At 46.2% G+C, this 19,289-nt stretch overlaps 1 protein-coding gene across 1 annotated transcript in view; it reads right to left on the bottom strand.

Annotated features, from left to right (window-relative positions):
- The window catches only part of DNAH10 (dynein axonemal heavy chain 10), a 152,663-nt gene that overhangs the window by 99,746 nt on the left and 33,628 nt on the right, over window positions 1–19,289 (bottom strand). Inside the window, exons 11-19 of the mRNA XM_049619502.1 lie at window positions 16,823–17,017; window positions 13,528–13,698; window positions 10,659–10,835; window positions 9,817–9,942; window positions 8,776–8,948; window positions 8,194–8,345; window positions 3,440–3,604; window positions 2,615–2,822; window positions 722–878 (exon numbers count right to left, since the gene is read on the bottom strand). Of these exons, the coding sequence (XP_049475459.1) occupies window positions 722–878; window positions 2,615–2,822; window positions 3,440–3,604; window positions 8,194–8,345; window positions 8,776–8,948; window positions 9,817–9,942; window positions 10,659–10,835; window positions 13,528–13,698; window positions 16,823–17,017 (1,524 nt within the window). The remainder of the gene's footprint in view (window positions 1–721; window positions 879–2,614; window positions 2,823–3,439; window positions 3,605–8,193; window positions 8,346–8,775; window positions 8,949–9,816; window positions 9,943–10,658; window positions 10,836–13,527; window positions 13,699–16,822; window positions 17,018–19,289) is intronic.

The following is a 19,289-nucleotide window of genomic DNA, read 5'->3' as shown; positions in this document are numbered from 1 at the left end:
GGGGAGGGTGGGTGATGGGTATTGAGGAGGGCACCTTTTGGGATGAGCACTGGGTGTTGTATGAAAACCAATTTGACAATAAATTTCATATATTGGAAAAAAAAGAAAAGAAAAAAAAAGAAAAAGAGAATTCTGAACCCCCCCTCCCCCCCGCTGTGGTGGAGGAGGGGGTGTGGAAACATGCAATTGTCCAGGGGAGGGATGCCGAGAGTCAACCAGACCTCCGATGGGCGGGACAGAGGTTGACGACAGGAAACCCTAGAATCGGGGCCGGCTCCTGGGCTCCCGGCTCGTGCATCTGGGCTGCTGCGGCCGCTGCTTCCTGCAGTAGGGAAACCGGGGGCAGGGGCAGGGTGCAAGACGGGAAGCCGAGAATTCCACCTTGGACCTGCCAACACCAGGGTCGCAGGGGACACATCGAGGAGGCAAGAGACTTGAAGAGCAGGGTGGGTAGTAGAGAGGTCTGGGCAGGATGGCATTAAAAGGCAGGAGACTGGTCGGGATCACGCGGAGAGGAGAAAAGGGAGCCTGGATCGAGCCTTGGGACACCCAGGCTCTCGAGGGCTGGAAGAGGAGCCCAGAGGAGGACAAGAGTCTGGACAAGAAGCAGAGCGGAGCCCGTGCTCCCCGCGGCCTCGGCGACGTGCTCCCCAAAGCCGGCGGGCCTGGTGGTCGGTGGCCACAAGCCCCGCTGTGGATCCGCAGACCCCTCCGCCCTTACCTTGGTGATCTCCACGCAATTTCGGACACAACGGACGCACATTTTGTCGATCTCACTCGCGTTGGGGTTGAGGATGATCTCGGGCGCCGTCAGGATGGTGTCCGTTTGGAACAGAGGGACGTTTCCCAGGATTAAAGAATTAAAAGACTGCAAATTCCTAAGAGGGGTTAAAAAAAAAAAAAAATACAGACAGACCCAGGACTCACTGGAGTATATCCAACACTTGACGGAAACCGCTGGTGTCGCAAAAGTCACACGTGAAAACCCTCTGTGTGGAGTAAGACGTTCTGGCGTCATAGCGGGCAATGCGCACTGAGTTTTATTCTGTGCCCCCGTTTTGGCCTATACTTATATGTAGTTCATTTCTACTTTTGGGAAGTGAATATCTATTAGTCGAAAGACACCTGAGTAACAGTGATGACTTCCAAAAGCTGTTCCACATGGTTCGGGAAAGATGGTCATAAAACTGGCTTTGTCTTCCCCCAGAAAGGGCCCCCCTCTTGTGGCTCACTCCTGGTCCTCGGGATTCAGCTAAAACGCGGCCTCAGGGTGGCTTTCTTGAGCACCCCCTTACAACGGCCACTCCGTTTCCTGTCCCAAAACACTGCGCTGCTTGCTTTCTTTCTTTCACAGAAATCATCTTGGTTATGTCTGGGTTCCTGGTGTTTTGTGTCTCTCCTATGAGGATGGAAAAGATCCAGAAGGAGAGGGGCCCTGTCTGGCCTGGTGCCTGACACACGCAGGATCTAAGAAACCCGTGAGTGAATGAGTGAATGAGTGAATGACTGGATGGATGGATGGACGGATCGACAGACGGATCAAGGGAAAGCATAGCATATTAAAAAAGGAAACACTGTAGGAGGTGCCCCGTGTAAGAAGCTGCTGCAGGAATCTAAGAAGCAATAATGAAAAAAAAAAAAAAAAAAGATAAATGAAACGTGTAGAAAACAGATTTTTGTAAAGGATCAACTTAGTGAAATTTGTCAAACTGGGTCCAGGAAGCAAGACGACCAAAGGTATTTATTTTATTTATTAACGTCTTGTTCCCAAGTGGACTTTAGCAGCTCACAAGAATGCTTTGACTGCAGTAAGAGACCCTACACTCAAAGTGGGATAAAATAAAGGAAAGAGACGCGTATCACAGATGTTTAGCGAAGTGATGCTGGACCGGGTTCGCATCCTAGCCGTTCTTCTTACAAGGTGTGTGTGTGTGTGTGACCGAGGCTGAGAAAGTCGCTTAATCTTCCAACACACTGTGTCCGGAAAACGAGGGTGAGATTGTAAAAGGAGTAGAACACGAGCCTTCAGAGTAAGCTCTCATACGTGTTAGATTCAAATACATACATATACGCAGAGAGTATGTATAGAGTCTAGAGTCACAAGAACGTAACTGACAATGCAATCGTAAATACTTCTACATTTGCTTCATTTAGGCTACAAATTTGGTTCTAAGTTTCCTAGCAGTCAAGGAGAAAAGGGAAATCTTTCAAGTCAACAATCCATAGTATCCACACCGTTTAAAAACAAAACAACAAAAAACAAAAGACAAAAAGAAAAATAATACTTTCTCAGGAGGCTAAGCTCAAAAGGGACACTAGAGAAATTTCTTCTGGGGTCCTTCACATAGAAGACATTGAATGTCCTAGGGCGGCTTCCCAGAATGATCCCACGAGGGATAATTTCCTTTTCCGAACGTTGAGGGGCCTGACAAGAATGTGAGCCAGATTAGAAAGCCATCCTTCCCTCCTGTGAGCGCTCTTTGACCAGAGAGCAGACTTACTGTCCAAATCATTTCTATTCTGCACTCTATGACCCTTCCTTTAACTACTTCTATGCGTAAACTCCTTTAATCTATGCACACTGCCTTCACGACAGGAAACGAGGTGGACTTACTTCAGGATGAGCTTTGTCAAGACGTCATAAATTTTATGTTCCCAGTATTCGTAATAGAAGGCCAGTTTGGGAGCCTTGCCTGTGTTGGTGTGGATGACCAGACCCTCGACTTTGGTCAGCAGAGGCCCAATGGCAAGATACCACCTGACCATGTGGTCCACGTCTTTGGCCCTTTCTCGCTCAATGTGCTCAAAGAATTCCTTCACGCCTGAAGAGGAAGACACCGGTTACAGTCCTTCGTGAACACGGGGAGGGATGTTACTCGCAGAGCCATCCAAACGCTAACTGCAGATCTTAAAAATACAAAAGCAGCCGCCAATCTAGACCGCAAGCAGAAAATACGTCAACACCAAAAGTTCATGACACGCCCTAAGTAAAAGAATAAATGACAACACAGGGATGTGCATTGCGTGTGCCAAAGCACACCACGTGCAAAAGGCGGCTTTTATTTTCTCTGGGCGATTTTGCTTTTCTTGAATTGCTTTTAGACTCATCTAAGACCGCTTAAAAGATGTTGCTTGAACAAGTAAACGTGAGCCCATAAAAACACAATCTGTGTTACTGTTATAAAGTTATTGACAAAAGTACTACTGGTCCGCACAGAGTCAGGGATCCGTGAAACTAAGCAAGACATAAAACAGGGCAAAAAGCAAGAATTACCCATGATCCTTTCCAGTAAATGACTAAGACCTTTAGGAATGGTTTTATTCCTAAACAAACGTGGGGGAGGGGTGGGGGGTGCACGCCTGTGCACACGCAGCCATGACCAATGGGTTCTTTCATTTAATTTCTTCTGTCATCAGAGAAATAAGAAATCATATCTACCTGGGAGTTCTTCCTCACTTTTAGCTGCTGGATATTTAAAGAGATTTACAGACTCTATTAACGTCAGCCTGGAAGAAATGTCGTCTGAATTCTTATGAATCTGGTGGACAAGGGACTCGAATTTCCCAATGGCCTGTTTGCACCGAGTTATGTAGTCAGCAATACCTTCGGAAGGAGAAAAGAGAGAGAGAGAGAGAGAAAAAAAAAAAAAGATACTTGGCTTTCAGCTCTTTCTGTCCATACCCTGCCGACCGACATCCAGAATGTTAATATTGGCATCCCTTCCCAAGAGAGACCATGTCCATTCCATCCCCTTGGGTATTCGTGGTAGCAAACATCCACGTAGCACCCTTGGGGACTAGGACAAGGAGCCCTGTTCTCAGAGTCAACTGAACGATACATTTCTCCTGCTCAGATTTTAGCAAATCATCATCTAAAGCACTGTGAGGAGAAACAGAAGGTCCAGCTCTGTTGTCTTCTCACTGGCATGGCAACCTGAACCTACACTCTACCCTGACCCGCGTACATTGCCTTTGGTCTGCTGCTTAGACAAGTAACCAGCAGGGGCGCATGGGGGGCTCGGTCGGCTAAGCTTCCGACTTCGGCTCAGGTCATGATCTCACGGCTTGTGAGTTCGAGTCCTGCGTCAGGCTCTGTGCTGACAGCTCAGAGCCTAGAGCCCGGAACCTGCTTCGGATTCTGTGTCTCCCTCTCTCTCTGCCCCTCCCCTGCTTGTGCTCGTGCTCTCTCTCAAAAAATCAATAAACGTTAAAAAAAAATTTTTAAAGAAAGAAAAATAACCAGCAATAATATGAATAGTATACCTGGATTAAGCACATGTGATCGGTCACATAGCAGTCTAGGCATATTATTCTGTCATCAATTTTTTACAACAGTCCTGTGAATTGGGTACTAATATTATGCTGAATTTACAGATGAGGATATTGAGCCTCCACAAGGTTGAGTCACGTGGGCGGAGCTGGACTTTTAACCCAGGGGTTTAGCTCCGGAGCCCAAGTCCAAACATACATGTTTTCCACCCAAAGGAGATAGGAAGAAGAGAAGGAAATGACAAAGAAAAGAAGGGAGAAGATTTGAAAATAAGGGAAAGAGGAAGCAGGGGGAAAAAGAAGAGCAAAAATGCCTTTTTAAAAAAGTAAAGGGAACTTCTACTTCCAGGAAGAGGGAGGAGATGTGCTTTTCTTTATTCCTCCTGCGAATCACAGTTAAGAACCCTGCACATTATCTATCAAACAAACATAAGACTCTAAAAAGTGGAGAGAAGCCAACTGGCTAGGGGCCTTGGGTCCCCACTTGGGGAACCAAGGGTTCACAGTGATGAATTTCCTGGGTTCTTTTTCCTTCTATATCTCAGATGCGGAGCTGAAGAAGCTGGCAACCGTAAATGCCAAAGTCCAAAAAGAAGCCTGCTCTCTTTAGCCAAAGGACCAGGAAAGGGACATCCTGGCAAGACAGAAAATTTCACACAGTCACTGCTCTACTCCAAACTCCATAGACAAAACCATGACCTCACTCAAACTTATTCCGGTAAGAGCCAGCTGAAGAGCCTAGACTTCCACCTTCATAAAACTGTGATGAGGCACCCCAATGTCTCTGCCCCTCATGCCTGTCATGATAGCATCAGCGAAGGCCATGGAGGCAGACGGAATTACATTAAAAAATTAATTGTATTTCTATAGACTAGTGGCAAACATGTGGACACCAAAATTAAAAACACAGTATCATTTACAACCATTCAACAAAAAATTAAATACTTCAGCATAAATCTAACAAAACACGTACAAGACTTGTATGTTGAAAATGACACAGTGCTAATGAAAGAAATCAGGGGCATCTGGGTGGCTCAGTCAGCTGAGCGTCCAACCTCAGTTCAGGTCATGATCTCATGGTTCCTGGGTTCGAGCCCCACATTGGGCTCTGTGCTGACATCTTGGAGCCTGGAGCCTGCTTCAGATTCTGTGTCTCCTTTTCTCTCTGCCCCTCCCCCTGCCTGCATATTCTCTCTCTCTCTCTCTCTCTCTCAAAAGTAAATAAACATTAAAAACATGTTTTAAAATTAAAAAAAAGAAATCAAAGATCTAAATAAATGGAAAGATATACCATGTTCATGGATCACAAAGCTCAACCCAGTATAGATATCAATTTTCCCCAAACTGATATACCGAGTTAACACAATTCCCATCAAAATCCCAGCAAGCATTTTTTGGTAGATATAGACAAGATTATTCTAAAATTTATATGGAAAAACAAAGAAACTGGAACAGCCAAAACAATTTGCTTAAGAGAAAAAATGGGTAGAATCAGGCTACCTACCCAATTTCAAGACTTAGCATATAGCTACAGACACATAGATCAACAGAACACAAAACCCAGAAACAGACCCATACAAATATGGCCAACTGGTGTTTTACAAAGGTGCAAATGCAACTTAATGGGGAAAAAGTCACCCTTTTCAACAAATGATGCTGAAACAATTGGATAGCCATAGTCAAGGAGAAGGAGGAGAAATTAGCCTCACCTTAAGCCTCACACTTTGTACAGAAAAAAAAAAAATCAAGATTGATCACAGACTTACCTAGAAAATATAAAATTATAACATACTTGGGGAAAAAAAGGAGAAAATCTTTGGGATGTCAGTCTAGGCAAAAAGAGTCCTTAGACTTGACACCAAAAGCATGATCCATAAAAGGAAAACTTGATAAATTGGGGTTCTCAAAATTTTAAACTTTTGCTCTGCAAAAGATGCTGTTAGGAGAATGAAAACACAAGCTACAGACTGGGAGAAAATATCTGCAAACCACGTATCCCACAAAAGGCTAGTATCTAAACCATATAAAGAACTCTCAAAGTAAAAAAGCAAACAATATGAGTAGAAGATGGGCAAAAACACAGACATCTCACCAAAAAAGACATACAGATGGCAAAGAAGCACACGAAACGATTCTCAGCATCATCCCCCAATACAGAAATGCAAAGCAAAGCCACGAGATCATCACAGAGCTACATGATGGCTACAATTTTTTAAAAATAGTGATAATACCAAAATACTGGCCAACATCCAGAAAAAGTGGAACATACATTGCAGGTGGAAATATACGATGGCACAGCCAGCTCCACGGCAATTAATTTAAAAAAAAAAAAAAAAGACTAAATATGCGAGTAGTAGGGGACCCAGAAACCGCACTCCTGAGCACTTATCCCAGTGAAATGAAACTCACGTTCACATAAAACCCCACACACAAATGGCTTTATGGCACAAACGTCTACTCATCACAGCCAAACCTGGAAGCAACCCAGATATCCTTCAACAGGTGAATGGCTAACCTAACTGTGGCACATTGAAAGCGTGAGATTTCAGTCACCAGAGGAACACACTACCGATATGTGCAACGTCTTGGACGACCCTCCAGAGAATCAGGCTAAGGTGGAAAAGTCAACCCAAAAGGGCATATATGATTTCCTTTATAGAGCACTCTAGAGATGACGAAATTATAGAAATGGAGAATGGATTCGCGATTGCACGGGTTGAGGCTAGGAATGGGAGTGAGGTGGGTAGGACTTTAAAAGGGCAACATGTGGGGTCCCTGGGTGGCTCAGTCAGTTGAGCGTCCGACTTCAGCTTGGGTCATGATCTCGTGCTCCGTGAGTTCGAGCCCCACGTCGGGCTCTGTGCTGACAGCTTGGTGCCTGGAGCCTGCTTCCGATTCTGTGTCTCCCTCTCTCTCTGCCCCTCCCCCACTTATGCTCTGTCTCTCTCTCTCTCTCTCTGTCAAAATAAATAAACATTAAAAAAAATTTTTTTTTAAAGGGCAACACGTGGAGCACCCGACTTTGGCTCAGGTCATGATCTCACAGTTTGTGAATTCCAGCCCCACATCGGCCTCTGTGCCGACAGCTCAGAGCCCGGAACCTGCTTCAGATTCTGTGTCTCCCTCCCTCTCTGCCTGCCTCCTTCTCTCTCTCAAAAATAAACATTAAAAATTTTTTTAAAATAGGGGCGCCTGGGTGGCTCAGTCGGTTAAGCGGCTGACTTCGGCTCAGGTCATGATCTCACAGCTCACGGGTTCGAGCCCCGTGTCGGGCTCTGTGCTGACAGCTCGGAGCCCGGAGTCTGCTTCGGATTCTGTGTCTCCCTCTCTCTCTGCACCCCCGCCCCCTGCTCACACTCTGTCTCTCTCCCTCTCTCAACAATAAATAAACATTAAAAATTTTTTTCTTAATTTTTAAAAAATAAATATAAATAAATAAAAGGGCAACATGAGTTATCCCTGTGGCATGGAAATGCTCTGTGCCTCAACTGTCCATGCATCTGAGTTGTGCGTTGTACTACAGTTTTGCAAGAAGTTACTGACAGGGCACTGGGTAAAGGGTAAACAGGACCTCTCTGTATTAATTCTTACAACTGGGTGTGAATCTATAAATTATCTCAAAATTAAAATTGTTAATATTAGAAAACAATAGAAAAATATTAGGAAAAACAGTAAAGGCTGCTTTATTTTTGGAGGAGAAAGCACTGGGTCAGCAGAGTGTCCAAATCTTGTCTTCAGTCCCAACAAAAGCCTTGAGATGAATTCAAAGTTCCACCAAATATAAATGATTAATATTCAAAACCTGGGTGTTGACCGTATCTATAGACACGCAAAGATTATAATTCAACTAAAATCATCTACAAGCATATATCTTTTGCATTCCAAAGTCTACAAGGCAATGAATAGGAGGATGAATTATGTTACCTAGTGAGTTCCAGTTTAACCTCTTATATCCAGACCTAAAGACTCTTATCAATTCCTGGGAATGATCGTCGAGAAGCAGAGCCTCTGCCTCATTTAACTTTGCTACGAGCATGTGATAATGATCCAGCATACGCTGTATTCCGTCTGTGTACCTGTGCGTTACAGGAAAGTCATTGACATGAGGACGCACAACAGAGCTCGTAAACAGCTTACCCTTTATCTACGTTACAAAAGACCTTTAACCGGCCTAAAACTTTGATCGAAAGATTTGCAGAAATTTAAAACAATGCCAACCTTCCCACTAACTTCCTTTTCTGGAAAATATCGGTATACTTCTCATTAGGAAGTGTTTGTTTTAACACATAACAGGTTTGTTATTGTTACTTTCAGGTGAATGGAGAGATACACAGTTCGCACATTGCTTCGTTTTAATTTCCAGCATGGTAAATACCGGTAGCTATAAAATGCAGACAAATGAAAGCAGGAGGGGGTGGGGTTGTCAATAATTTTTAACGGAATGGAATAGGAAGGGGTCCTGAGATCAAAAAGTTCCCTGTTGATTTAAGAGACAAATGTTTTTACCTAAGAAATTTGTCCTCCTGGAGAGCAACATTTCTTGCTAACTCGGGGACGGGGAATCCTAACTGTTCCAAGTACTTTGTTTCGTTAATAATCTCCCTGAGAGCAGGTGAAAAATTTATTACAAACACGGCCCCCTTCTCGGAGTTCGCAGCCTCATCAGCAGTGGCAGAAGTCTGTGGAAGAGACATTTCACAAGCATGGCAAGGGCGGTCCAAGAAGCGGTCCAGACGACCCAAGTTCAACATAAATTTGCAGACGATCAGCGTAGGGCCCTTGATGCCCTGATAGACCGGGAGGCTGCCTGGAGCTAGCTAGAACACGTATTTTGTTCAGTGAACAGGGTTTAAAGAATTCGACTTAGCCACCCACGTCCAAAAAGTGCTCAATCGCACGCAAATCCGGAATTCTGGCTTCCCTGGAAAAACCAGGAACGCTGACAAGCAGAGACCGGGATTGAGCAGGAGCTGCCCCTTTTGATGGGACCCAAGCCGTCTCCAGTCTGGCCCTCTGCACTCATTTCGGAACCTACTTCAGGGTTTCAGAGGCCACACACCTAGAGATGCTGTGCGCGGGTGTCTCCTCCCTCACGGCTAGTATTTCTTTACGGAGCATCTGCTGGGCAGCAGGCTCCGGCTAAAGCACTGTACATAAGGGTGAATCGTGCAAAATGGTGTTTTTTCCATAGCTCAACTGTCAGCCATTTCACACCCGATTCAGCTAATACTTTGCGTGTTGATATCATCTGATCCAACTCGTTTTACAAATGGGGAAACTGAGGCTCGGTGTGAAGCCACTCGCCCACAGAGTCAGCAGGGCTGCCGGATTCGGGCGCATTTCCTAACCCTGACCTTATGCTGCCTCCGCCTCCTCCCTCTCTGCCCCTGTCCTCTCCTCCCCGGACAACCTTGGCCCTTCTCTGTCTTCCACTTGGAAATACCTATCAACGGCAAACCGTGCCGACAAACCAGACCTCCAGAAAATCGCACACGCCATCACCTAACCTGACCGCCACGATCTGGACAAGGGTCTGGAAGTACGCACCTTAGTAAGCAGACTCTTCTTCATAAGATTCGGCAGGGCCTGTTCCGTTACCTCTTTCCACAGCTCATACTTTCTGTCTTCGTAGTCTTTCATTGTCCAGCCCACCTCCAAGTACTTCTGTCTCACCTGTCAAAGAACTCAGCAATCGTCAGTTTGTCCTCAGAAATCTAACACCTTTTCCTCTCTTTCTCTCACTCTATTAAAAAAAAAATGTTAGTGCATTTTGCAAAAATAGGTATACAGATTTCCAAGCATTTTGCAGGGTATGTATGAGAAGGTACGGCTTGAAATCCAGGCCGACGAGCAGAGATCAGCAGACCTCAGCCCAAGAGCTAAGAACGGCTTTTACCTTTTGAAATTTATTTTTAACGTTTATTTATTTTTGAGAGAGAGAGCGTGCGCAAGAAAGGGAGGGGGAGAGAGAGAGAGGGAGACACAGAATCCGAAGCAGGCTCCAGGCTCTGAGTTGTCAGCGCAGAGCCCGATGTGGGACTCGAACTCACGAACCGCGAAATCGTGACCTGAGCCGTAGGACGCTTAACCGACTAGAGCCACCCAGGCACCCCTACTCTCTGGACCTTTCAAGAAAAGATTTGTCAACCCCTTCTATATAACATTCAAAACCCCATGGGTGGGGGAGGAACAGTATTATCAGAAAGATGGTCACCCTCCAGAGAAGCTGAAAATCAAGTTCAGGGAGAAGCCCGATCATATGTATGAGCCCGAAATCAGGGACCACAGGAAAGGCCTTCGAAGTCGCAGGCCAGGATTTGCTCCTCACACCGGCGGCTCTAGGTCGCCCGTGAGATACGCCCGGCGACAGCTCCAGGGAAGCAACATACCTCTCTTCCTCGGTCACTCTCCAATATCTCCTCCACTTCCTGAAATCGGAGGATGGTGTGCTTGATCCGAAAGAACAGGGACCGTTCCCAGTAGATGGCACCTGCTACCGGAGGGTGGTTCTTACACAGTGGCGGGTTGTCCAGGTTCTGAACAAAGAGTTTATTAACTATGTCGATCTGAAAAGCAATCAAAAGTGGTCTGTGATATGCATCAGCATGTTCGCCAAGAAAGATTTAACTTGAGATGTAGGTCTTTACATTTTTAATGGTTATGTATTGGGGGGGGGGGCGGGTTGCAGGGCAGAGAGAGAGAGGGGAGAGAGAATCCCAAGCAGCTGTCAGCACAGAGCCCGATGCGGGGCTCGAACTCACCAACCGTGCGATCATGACCTGAGCCGAAACCGAGAGTCGGATGCCCAACTGACTGAGCCACCCAGGCGCCTCAAAGCTTACCATGTTTAAGTGCATTTCAGTGGCATTAAGCACATTCACACCGTCACACAACCACCACCTGCATCCACCTCCCACACTTTCATGGTCTCAAACTGACACACTGACCCGTGAAACACTAACTCCCCCTCCTCCTCCCCTGGCCGCTGGTGCTCTCCACTCTACTACCTGCCTCCGGGAATCTGACTCCTCTAAACACCTCATGTAAGTGGAATCATACAGTAATTGGGGTTTTTTTGACTGGCTTCTCTCACTTAACATAATGTCTTCAGATTCACCCATGTTGGAGCATGTGTCACAATGTCCTTTCTTGGGGCGCCCGGGGGGCTCTGTCGGTTGGGCGTCGGACTTCGGCTCAGGTCATGATCTCACGGTTCGTGGGTTCGGGCCCCACATCGGGCTCTGTGCTGACAGCTCGGAGCCTGGAACCTGCTTCGGATTCTGCGTCTCCGTCTCTTTCTGCCCCTCCCCTGCTCATGCTCATGCTCTGTCTCTCTCAAAAATAAACATTAAGGGGCGCCTGGGTGGCTCAGTCGGTTAAGCGTCCGACTTCAGCTCAGGTCATGATTTCACAGTTAGTGGGTTCGAGCCCCGCGTCGGCCTCTGTGCTGACAGCTCGGAGCCTGGAGCCTGCTTCGGATTCTGTGTCTCCCTGTCTCTCTGCCCCTCCCATGCTCATGCTCTGTCTCTCGATAATAAGTAAACATTAAAAAAAATAACAAAAAATAAACATTAAAAAAAATTTTAATACATAAATAAAAATTTAAAAGAGAAAAAGAATATCCTTCCTTTCTAAGGCTGGGAATATTCCATTGTATGGACAGACCACATTTTATGTATCCATTCATCTATCACAGTTCATGAGTTCAGGCCCCGCGTCGGGGTGTGCCCTGACAACATGGGGCCTGGTTGGATTCTCTCTCTCCCTCTCCCTCTTCCCTCCACCGCTTGCTCTCTCTCTCTCTCCCTCAAAATAAATAAACATTTTAAAAAAGCCTTCTTTTCAATTTTTTAGGGTATACACCCAGAAGTGGACTTGGTGGACCACATGGTCTGGACCTGTATTTTATTATTTTATTTTTTAAGTTAATTTTTGAGAGAAAGAGAGAGAGAGGAGAGAAACAGGGCACGAACCAGGGAGGGGCAGAGAGAGAGAAGGAGAGAGAGACACACACACAGAATCCGAAGGAGGCTCCTGGCTCTGAGCTGTCAGCACAGAGCCTGATGCTGGGCTTGAACTCACGACCTTCGAGATCATGAGCTGAGCCGAAGTCAGACACTTAAACGACTGAGCCCCCCAGGCGCCCCTGGACCTGCATTTTAAAAGAAGCATCTCCACACTCTCACGTGGGTAATTAGATGTGGGAGACAGAATAACATCCCCCCCACCCCCCAGGCATCCCCTGGTCCCGATGCCCAGAATCTGTAAATTTACTACATTACATGACAAAGGGGAATTGAGGTTGACAATCAGCTGACCTCATAATAGGACGATGACCCCGGATTATCTGAGTGGGCCCAAGGTAATCACAAGGGCCCTTACAAAAGGAAGGAGGAGGCAGAAGAGAGGGTCAGAGTCTTTCCCCAGACGGAAGTGGGACTAGCCATCGCTGGCTTTGGAGATGGAAGGGGGCCACGAATCTCTAAAAGCTGGGGGGAAAAAAAACAAGGAGATCCAATCTCCCTAGAGACTCCAGAAAGGCTACGGCCCTGTTGACTCCTTGTTTTCAACCCAATGCAACCACTGTAGACTTCTGACCTTCAAAGCTTCACGTAAAATAACAAACCTTTACTACAAAGTAAAGGTTTTTACTACAAAGTTCGTAGCCTCTTGGTACCGCATCAAGAGGAAACCACATATTTGGAGACCAGCTTGTCCCTTTGTATTTTGCTAACTGACGTTGACCAAATTATTTCACATATTCTCATTTCATCCTCTGAATAAGATGATAAGTTGGGTTTTTTTGTTTTTGTTTTTTTGTCTGTTTCTCCCACTGGGTACTTGAAGGAAAAATCTGCGTTTCATTTACCTACCTCTGTGCCTAACACCATACCTGGAAATATGTGAGCACCGGATACATGGTTCTGAATTAATATGCAAATACATACATGATCTCGGCACACGGTTAGCTAGGACTTCTGCTGTTACTAATGTGATTGTTACAACTACAAACTCGTACAGAGCCCATCACAATGTAAGGTGTATGATATTGTACTTGATAAATCCTTACTGAATTTCCTCACTAAACAAACAAACCCACTTTGTTTTGGTTATCTGTGGCATGTGACATGCTCACTGGGGAAAATTCCACAGCCTCTCTGAATTTGAATAGGAGAGACAGATAATGGCCCCATTCAGTTCTCCACATTTTGCCCAGTGTCCTTCCACTGCTCTGGCACCTGTCGATCTTTCAATTACCTCTTTACAATACTGTGCCAGGATATCATTAAATTTCATCATCATTTGCCGATTAATAGCGTCCCGTGAACGAATATGCTTAAATTTTAGAAGCATGTCAAACGCTGCTTCAGCTGATCGAAGTGTCTTAAAAGATTCATCAATAAAATTTTTTGCTTCTTTTTCAATAACCTGCCAAAAAAAAAAAAAAAAAGCACAAGTCAGAAACACAGCCCTCACATCCCCGTAATTATCCTGCAAAAACAAAGCGGCAAGAAATAAGCAAAAAACAAATTTGTGACTTGCGATAGATTTCCCTTGTGCTTTAGTGGAAGCTGGTGCCCAGTTAAAAACAGCAGATTGGCTACATTGGTTTTCTGTTCCCCTCCCCTTGTTCCACTCAGAATGGTAGGAAGGAAATTTTTTTTTAAGTGTTAACTCCTACAAACAAAGAAAGCAGGAGAGGACACAACAGGAGAGAAGATAGTTCAGGAGTCTTAGGCAGATGGAAAGTAACTCTACAGAAGGCAGAGGATTACAACGAAATGCTGGCAATAGGGGAACAGGCAGGTACCTGTTTACTCCCCACGAAACCTCCATGAACATTTGGAGACACGAGGCACCAGGAAGGCGAGGGGCAAACACAGGATCCCTCCTCCGCCCTGCACAGCCAGGCCACCATGTACCCTCTATACCCTCATGCCGCCCCAGTCCATGAAGAGTGGAAGGTTAGTTCTAGAAAAATTGAATCAGAAGGACAGCAGAGTTGTGATAATGCTAGAAGCTAGAAATCAATGAACAATACCCTCAATATCCGAAGAAAAGTTATTTCTTTTTTGTTTGCTTAAGTCTTAATTTGAAAGACTGAGAGAGCACAAGCAGGGGAGGGGCAGAGAGACAGGAAGAATCCCAAGCAGGATCCATGCTATCAGCACAGAGCCCAATGCAGGGCTTGAACTCTGGTCATGTGAGATCACGACCAGAGCCGAAATCAAGGGTCAGGCACCCAACCGACTTAGCCATCCAGACGCCCCCCCCGCCCAAAGAAAAGTTACTTCAATCTTAAATTCTGTACCTAACTTTATTCCAGAATTCACACAAGACATAAAAGAGAGATGTCCCATGAAACCTTTCTTAGGAAGATACTAAAAAATGTGCTTCAGCAAAACAAAGGCCTAAACAAGAAAAGAGGAAGATGTGAAATCTAGAAAACAGGATCCAATACAGAGGAGAAAAGATGAGAAGTCCTAGGGTGACTACTTTGCAATAAAGCTAAAGAGCAAACAATATAGACTGGGACAGAAGGACAGAGAGCTCTGGGACAAAGGCCTCCAGGAAACTAATAGCACTCATATTTTTAAGCAGACAGAACCCATTATTGATAAATATGTGGCAGAGATGTTAGAGCAGTTGGGGAAAAAAATAACAGGTATGTAAATAACCAGGCAAATAAAAATAAAAGCTATGATTAACTTCAGGAAAAATGAAGGGTTGAACAAGAAAGGCAGTGTGCTTATGATGTGCTTCTTGGCTCAGCAGTGAACACTGTTTACACAGACATAAGGAGTAAACACTAATCATTAATTTAGCCAAAAGTTATGATAAATCTATGTTAGATGACAGGGGGACAAGTGGGTATGGGGAAGGAGTAGGACAGTAAAGTCCACATCTACTCTGAAAAGTTAACAGTTGTCTGAAACTGATTATATTAGATACATCAGGAGATAACCACATTGGCAAGTTCTTTAGAAAATATGAAGGTGAACAACAAAAGAAACATCTAGAATTGTGAAAAATGACATCAAGAATGGGAACGGAGAAGGTTAAGCATGGGGCTGTTTTTTCTTATTATTTGCCTTTTAGTATTACTTGACAAAGTGACTTCAATGAAAAATTCAATTTAAAAATTAGTAACACTTAGGGGCGCGTGGGTGGCTCAGTCGGTTACCCTCTGACTTCAGCTCAGGTCACGATCTCACAGTTTGTGGGTTTGAGCCCCACGTCAGACTCTGAGCTGACAGCTTCAGATTCTGTGTCTCCCTCTCTCTGTCTGCCCCTCCCACACTTGTGCACTCTGTCCCTCCCTCTAACTAAACATTTTTAAAAATAAAAATTAATAGGGGCGTCTGGGTGGCTCAGTCAGTTGAGTGACTGACTTCAGCTCAGGTCATGATCTCATGGTCCATGACTTCAAGCCTTGCATCGGGCCCTGTGCTGACAGCTCAGAGCCTGGAGCCTGCTTGGGATTCTGTGTCTCCCTCTCTCTCTGTTCCTCCCCCATTCATGCTCTGTTTCTCTCTCTCTCTCTCTCTCTCTCTCTCTAAAAATAAGTAAATATTAAATTAAAAAATAAATGAAAATAACACTTAAAACAAAACAGAAGCTGAGAATACACCGGATGTAATTAAAATGGAAATGTTTAGATAACCCAAGAACAGTCTGGGGTTGCCCATAGAAAAAGATGCTCTGGTTATAAAAACAATTACTCAAGACCTAAAGTGGGGACGCTGCTGATGTGCCTCCCACATGAAGCTGAAAGAGTAACCACGATGGACCATCCCCCATCGTATCACGCTGTGTGGCGTGAAACCATATTCTCAGCTACAGCCTCTCTTTGACAGGTTCTGCCTCCCCCGTACCCCAGGCCACAACCTCCTAATATCATCTCCCCACCTCCTCTCATTCCCCGGCCTAAATCAGCCTATGCTGTGACCAGAAGAACCTTCGTCAACCATAATTCTGATTACCTCACTCTGTAACCTCAGTGGCTCCCTACTGCCTACTAAACCAAGTCCCATTCTTCAGCCTCCTATGTCCTCCCCAATTATACAGCAAACCCACCTTTGTGGAGATGCTACTGTGTCTAGCTTGACTTAACCTTATTCTGCCTAGAGATAGGAATGGGGACAAAAAAGATTAAGGAATGTTCATTTTTATCTTACATTCCTCAGTATCATTTGTTTTTATTTATTTATTTAAATTCAAGTTAGTTGACATATACGTGTAGCATTGGTTTCAGAAGTAGAACCCAGTGATTCATCCCTCATATATGACGCCCCGTGCTCATCCCAACAAGTGCCCTCCTTAATGCCCACCATCCATTTAGCCCATCCCCCCACCTTCCTCCCCTGCAGCAATCCTCGGTCCGGTCTGTATTTAAGACTCTCTTATGGTATTGCTTCTGTTTTTTACAAGTAAGCAGGTATTACTTTTTGTGATAAAAAAAAAAAAAAATCCTAAGCATAACGAAACAAATTTAACATGGGGGAACCATGGTACCCACTCCCAAGATCAAATCTATAGATGAGTTACTTGCCAGAACTTCAATCTTGAATTCATCCATCACATACTTCCAGTACTGGGAAGACTTGATGCTGAAGGGGTCAAAGGTCAGGTTTTCCATGGGGGTGACCAGGCTGTCCACCCTGCACAGGACATCGTCAATGCGCTTGGGATCCCCCGTCACTGCCTTTAGTTCTGGACCAAATATATTGTAAAATTCCTCCATAACCTGTCCAAACAAACAAAACACAGGGAGGCTGCCTTTCGGTTTTCCATGAGTGTGTGTAACGTTTATTTACTCTTGAGCGAGAGACAGGGTCGAGCAGGGGAGGGGCAGAGAGGGAGGGAGACACAGAATCCGAAGCAGGCTCCAGGCTCTGAGCTGTCGGCACAGAGCCCGATGCGGGGCTCGAACCCACAAACCATAAGATCGTGACCTGAGTCAAAGTCGGATGCTTAACTGACTGAGCCACCGAGGCGCCCCTCTCATGAACGTTTTAACTGCAAATAGATTGCATATCTAGATTTGTCTGAGGGCAAGAATCATGTCACATAGGCAACTTCCTCCCAGTCTAAGACCTCTGGTACTATGCCCACTGCACATGGGACAAGATCCACACATCCTGACACAGTTTGCAAAGTCTGCATGTTCAGGCCCCCACCTACCCAACCCCTTCCCCCACCGCTCCCCACACCCCACCTCCTTGCAGCCTCGCTGGCCTGCTTTTACTTCCACATTCCTTTCTGTCACAGGGCCTTTGTACGTGCAGTTCAAACTGCCTAGCTAGCTACTTCTCATCACTGAATACCACTTGGTCACGTCCAAGCCCTCAGAACAGATCAGGCTTCAAGTACACACCCCAAAAGCCCCAACAGCAGAGCACTCACTTCAGCCACACCTATGCATTTATATGATTATTACGTCTGCCACCTTTCCTCTCCCAGACTGGAAACTCCATAAAGCCACGGACTATGTAGGTATTTGCCAGGGCCAGCTTCATAGGTGAGTGACCCAGGCAGGTGCACAGGGGCTCAGGCTTAGTAGGACCCCGTGCTGGGTAGAAGGATCTGCTACAAACGTCTTGAAATTATTTTTTTTTTAACATTTATTTATTGTGGAGAGACAGAGAGAGAGAGCGTGAGCAGAGGAGGGGCAGAGAGAGAGGGAGACCCAGAATCTGAAGCAGGCTCCGGGCTCCGAGCTGTCGGCACAGAGCCCGCCACGGGGCTGGAACTCCCAAACTGTGAGATCATGGCCTGAGCGGAAGTCGGATGTTCAACCAACTGAGCCACCCAGGCGCCCCAGTAATTTTATCTTTGAGCGTGTGTTTTGTAAATGAAATCTGATAGGGCGGCCGTGCACACATGTGAGCAAATACGTGGGATCTACTTGTCTGCTTCCACTTTGTCACATACAGCACGGGACGCCCCACGAGCACAGAATTCTAGTGGGCCCACGTACGGCAGTTCAGGGGGCTGGGGAGACATTCGCAGCCAGCACAGGGAAATGTGTCACATCAAAGGCAAGTACACGAGGACACAGGCTGCGATGAGAGACCACCTTCTCCCTTCAAGCCGGAGTTTGATTCCAGAACAGTGGGCTAGGAAACACACCTGATCAGGAAACCACCATATCAGTTCTGTAACTTCCTGTTATTTCCCTGTGTTGGCCAACTACTCCCCCTGAGCGATGACATAGGACAAAGAGCAGGCAACCCACCCAGCCCTTCCTTACCCGTTGGTAAGCTGGAGGCAGAGAATCCTGGCAGAATGTGCTCACACCAAGAAGTGAGAGAGAGAAGGAGTTACGATGGCAGAGGGGTAGGGGAACCCTGGACCTGCCTGGTCCCTGGAGCCCAGCTTGGTCAACATCATATCATTCTAAGCACCTAGGAAATCAGCCCGGGAATTAAGAGAACAATCTGCACAATTAGAGGGAGAGACCGTGGCAGGTACCAGGAGGCTCAGAGACGTGAACTGGGGGGGAAAAGAGCCGCGGTGCCTTGGAGGGGAGGGAGCCCTTTTTCCGGAGAGAAGACAGAGAGAGTGGGGGAGAGAGGGGGTTCGGGTCGTGCAAGAAAAACACCCCCCAAAACCACCGACCGGGGAATCGAGAGAAACGGACTATCACAAGTTTTTGCAAACAGAGGAGCTCACATTCTGAGGGTCTGGAAGTCTGTACCATTCCTGGAAGTCCAGCCGGGCAGATGGGGTGGGGGGGGGGGGGGGGGGGGGGAGAAGACCAGCAACAGCGTGTCAGGTGGGAGAGAACCTTCCCCTTCTCAGAGTACATCTGGAAGAGGGCAGATGGCCTCTCCCAGAACAAAAGACTTGGGGGCACACCTGAGCAGCCGATCCACAGCAGGGGACAGAGGCGCGCACTGAGGGCACACAACGTGGCCGCAGCTTGTCACTGTGCGTCACCATAAACTCCAGGCGCCTACGGGGCCACACAACTGCTTTTCTGGGACCGAACAGAGCCAGGCGCAGCACCGCAAGGG

Source organism: Panthera uncia, assembly GCF_023721935.1.
Source record: "Panthera uncia isolate 11264 chromosome D3 unlocalized genomic scaffold, Puncia_PCG_1.0 HiC_scaffold_8, whole genome shotgun sequence".
Lineage (NCBI taxonomy): Eukaryota > Metazoa > Chordata > Mammalia > Carnivora > Felidae > Panthera > Panthera uncia.
Note: the sequence above shows the minus strand (reverse complement) of the source record. Positions and strands in the feature narration are given on the sequence as shown.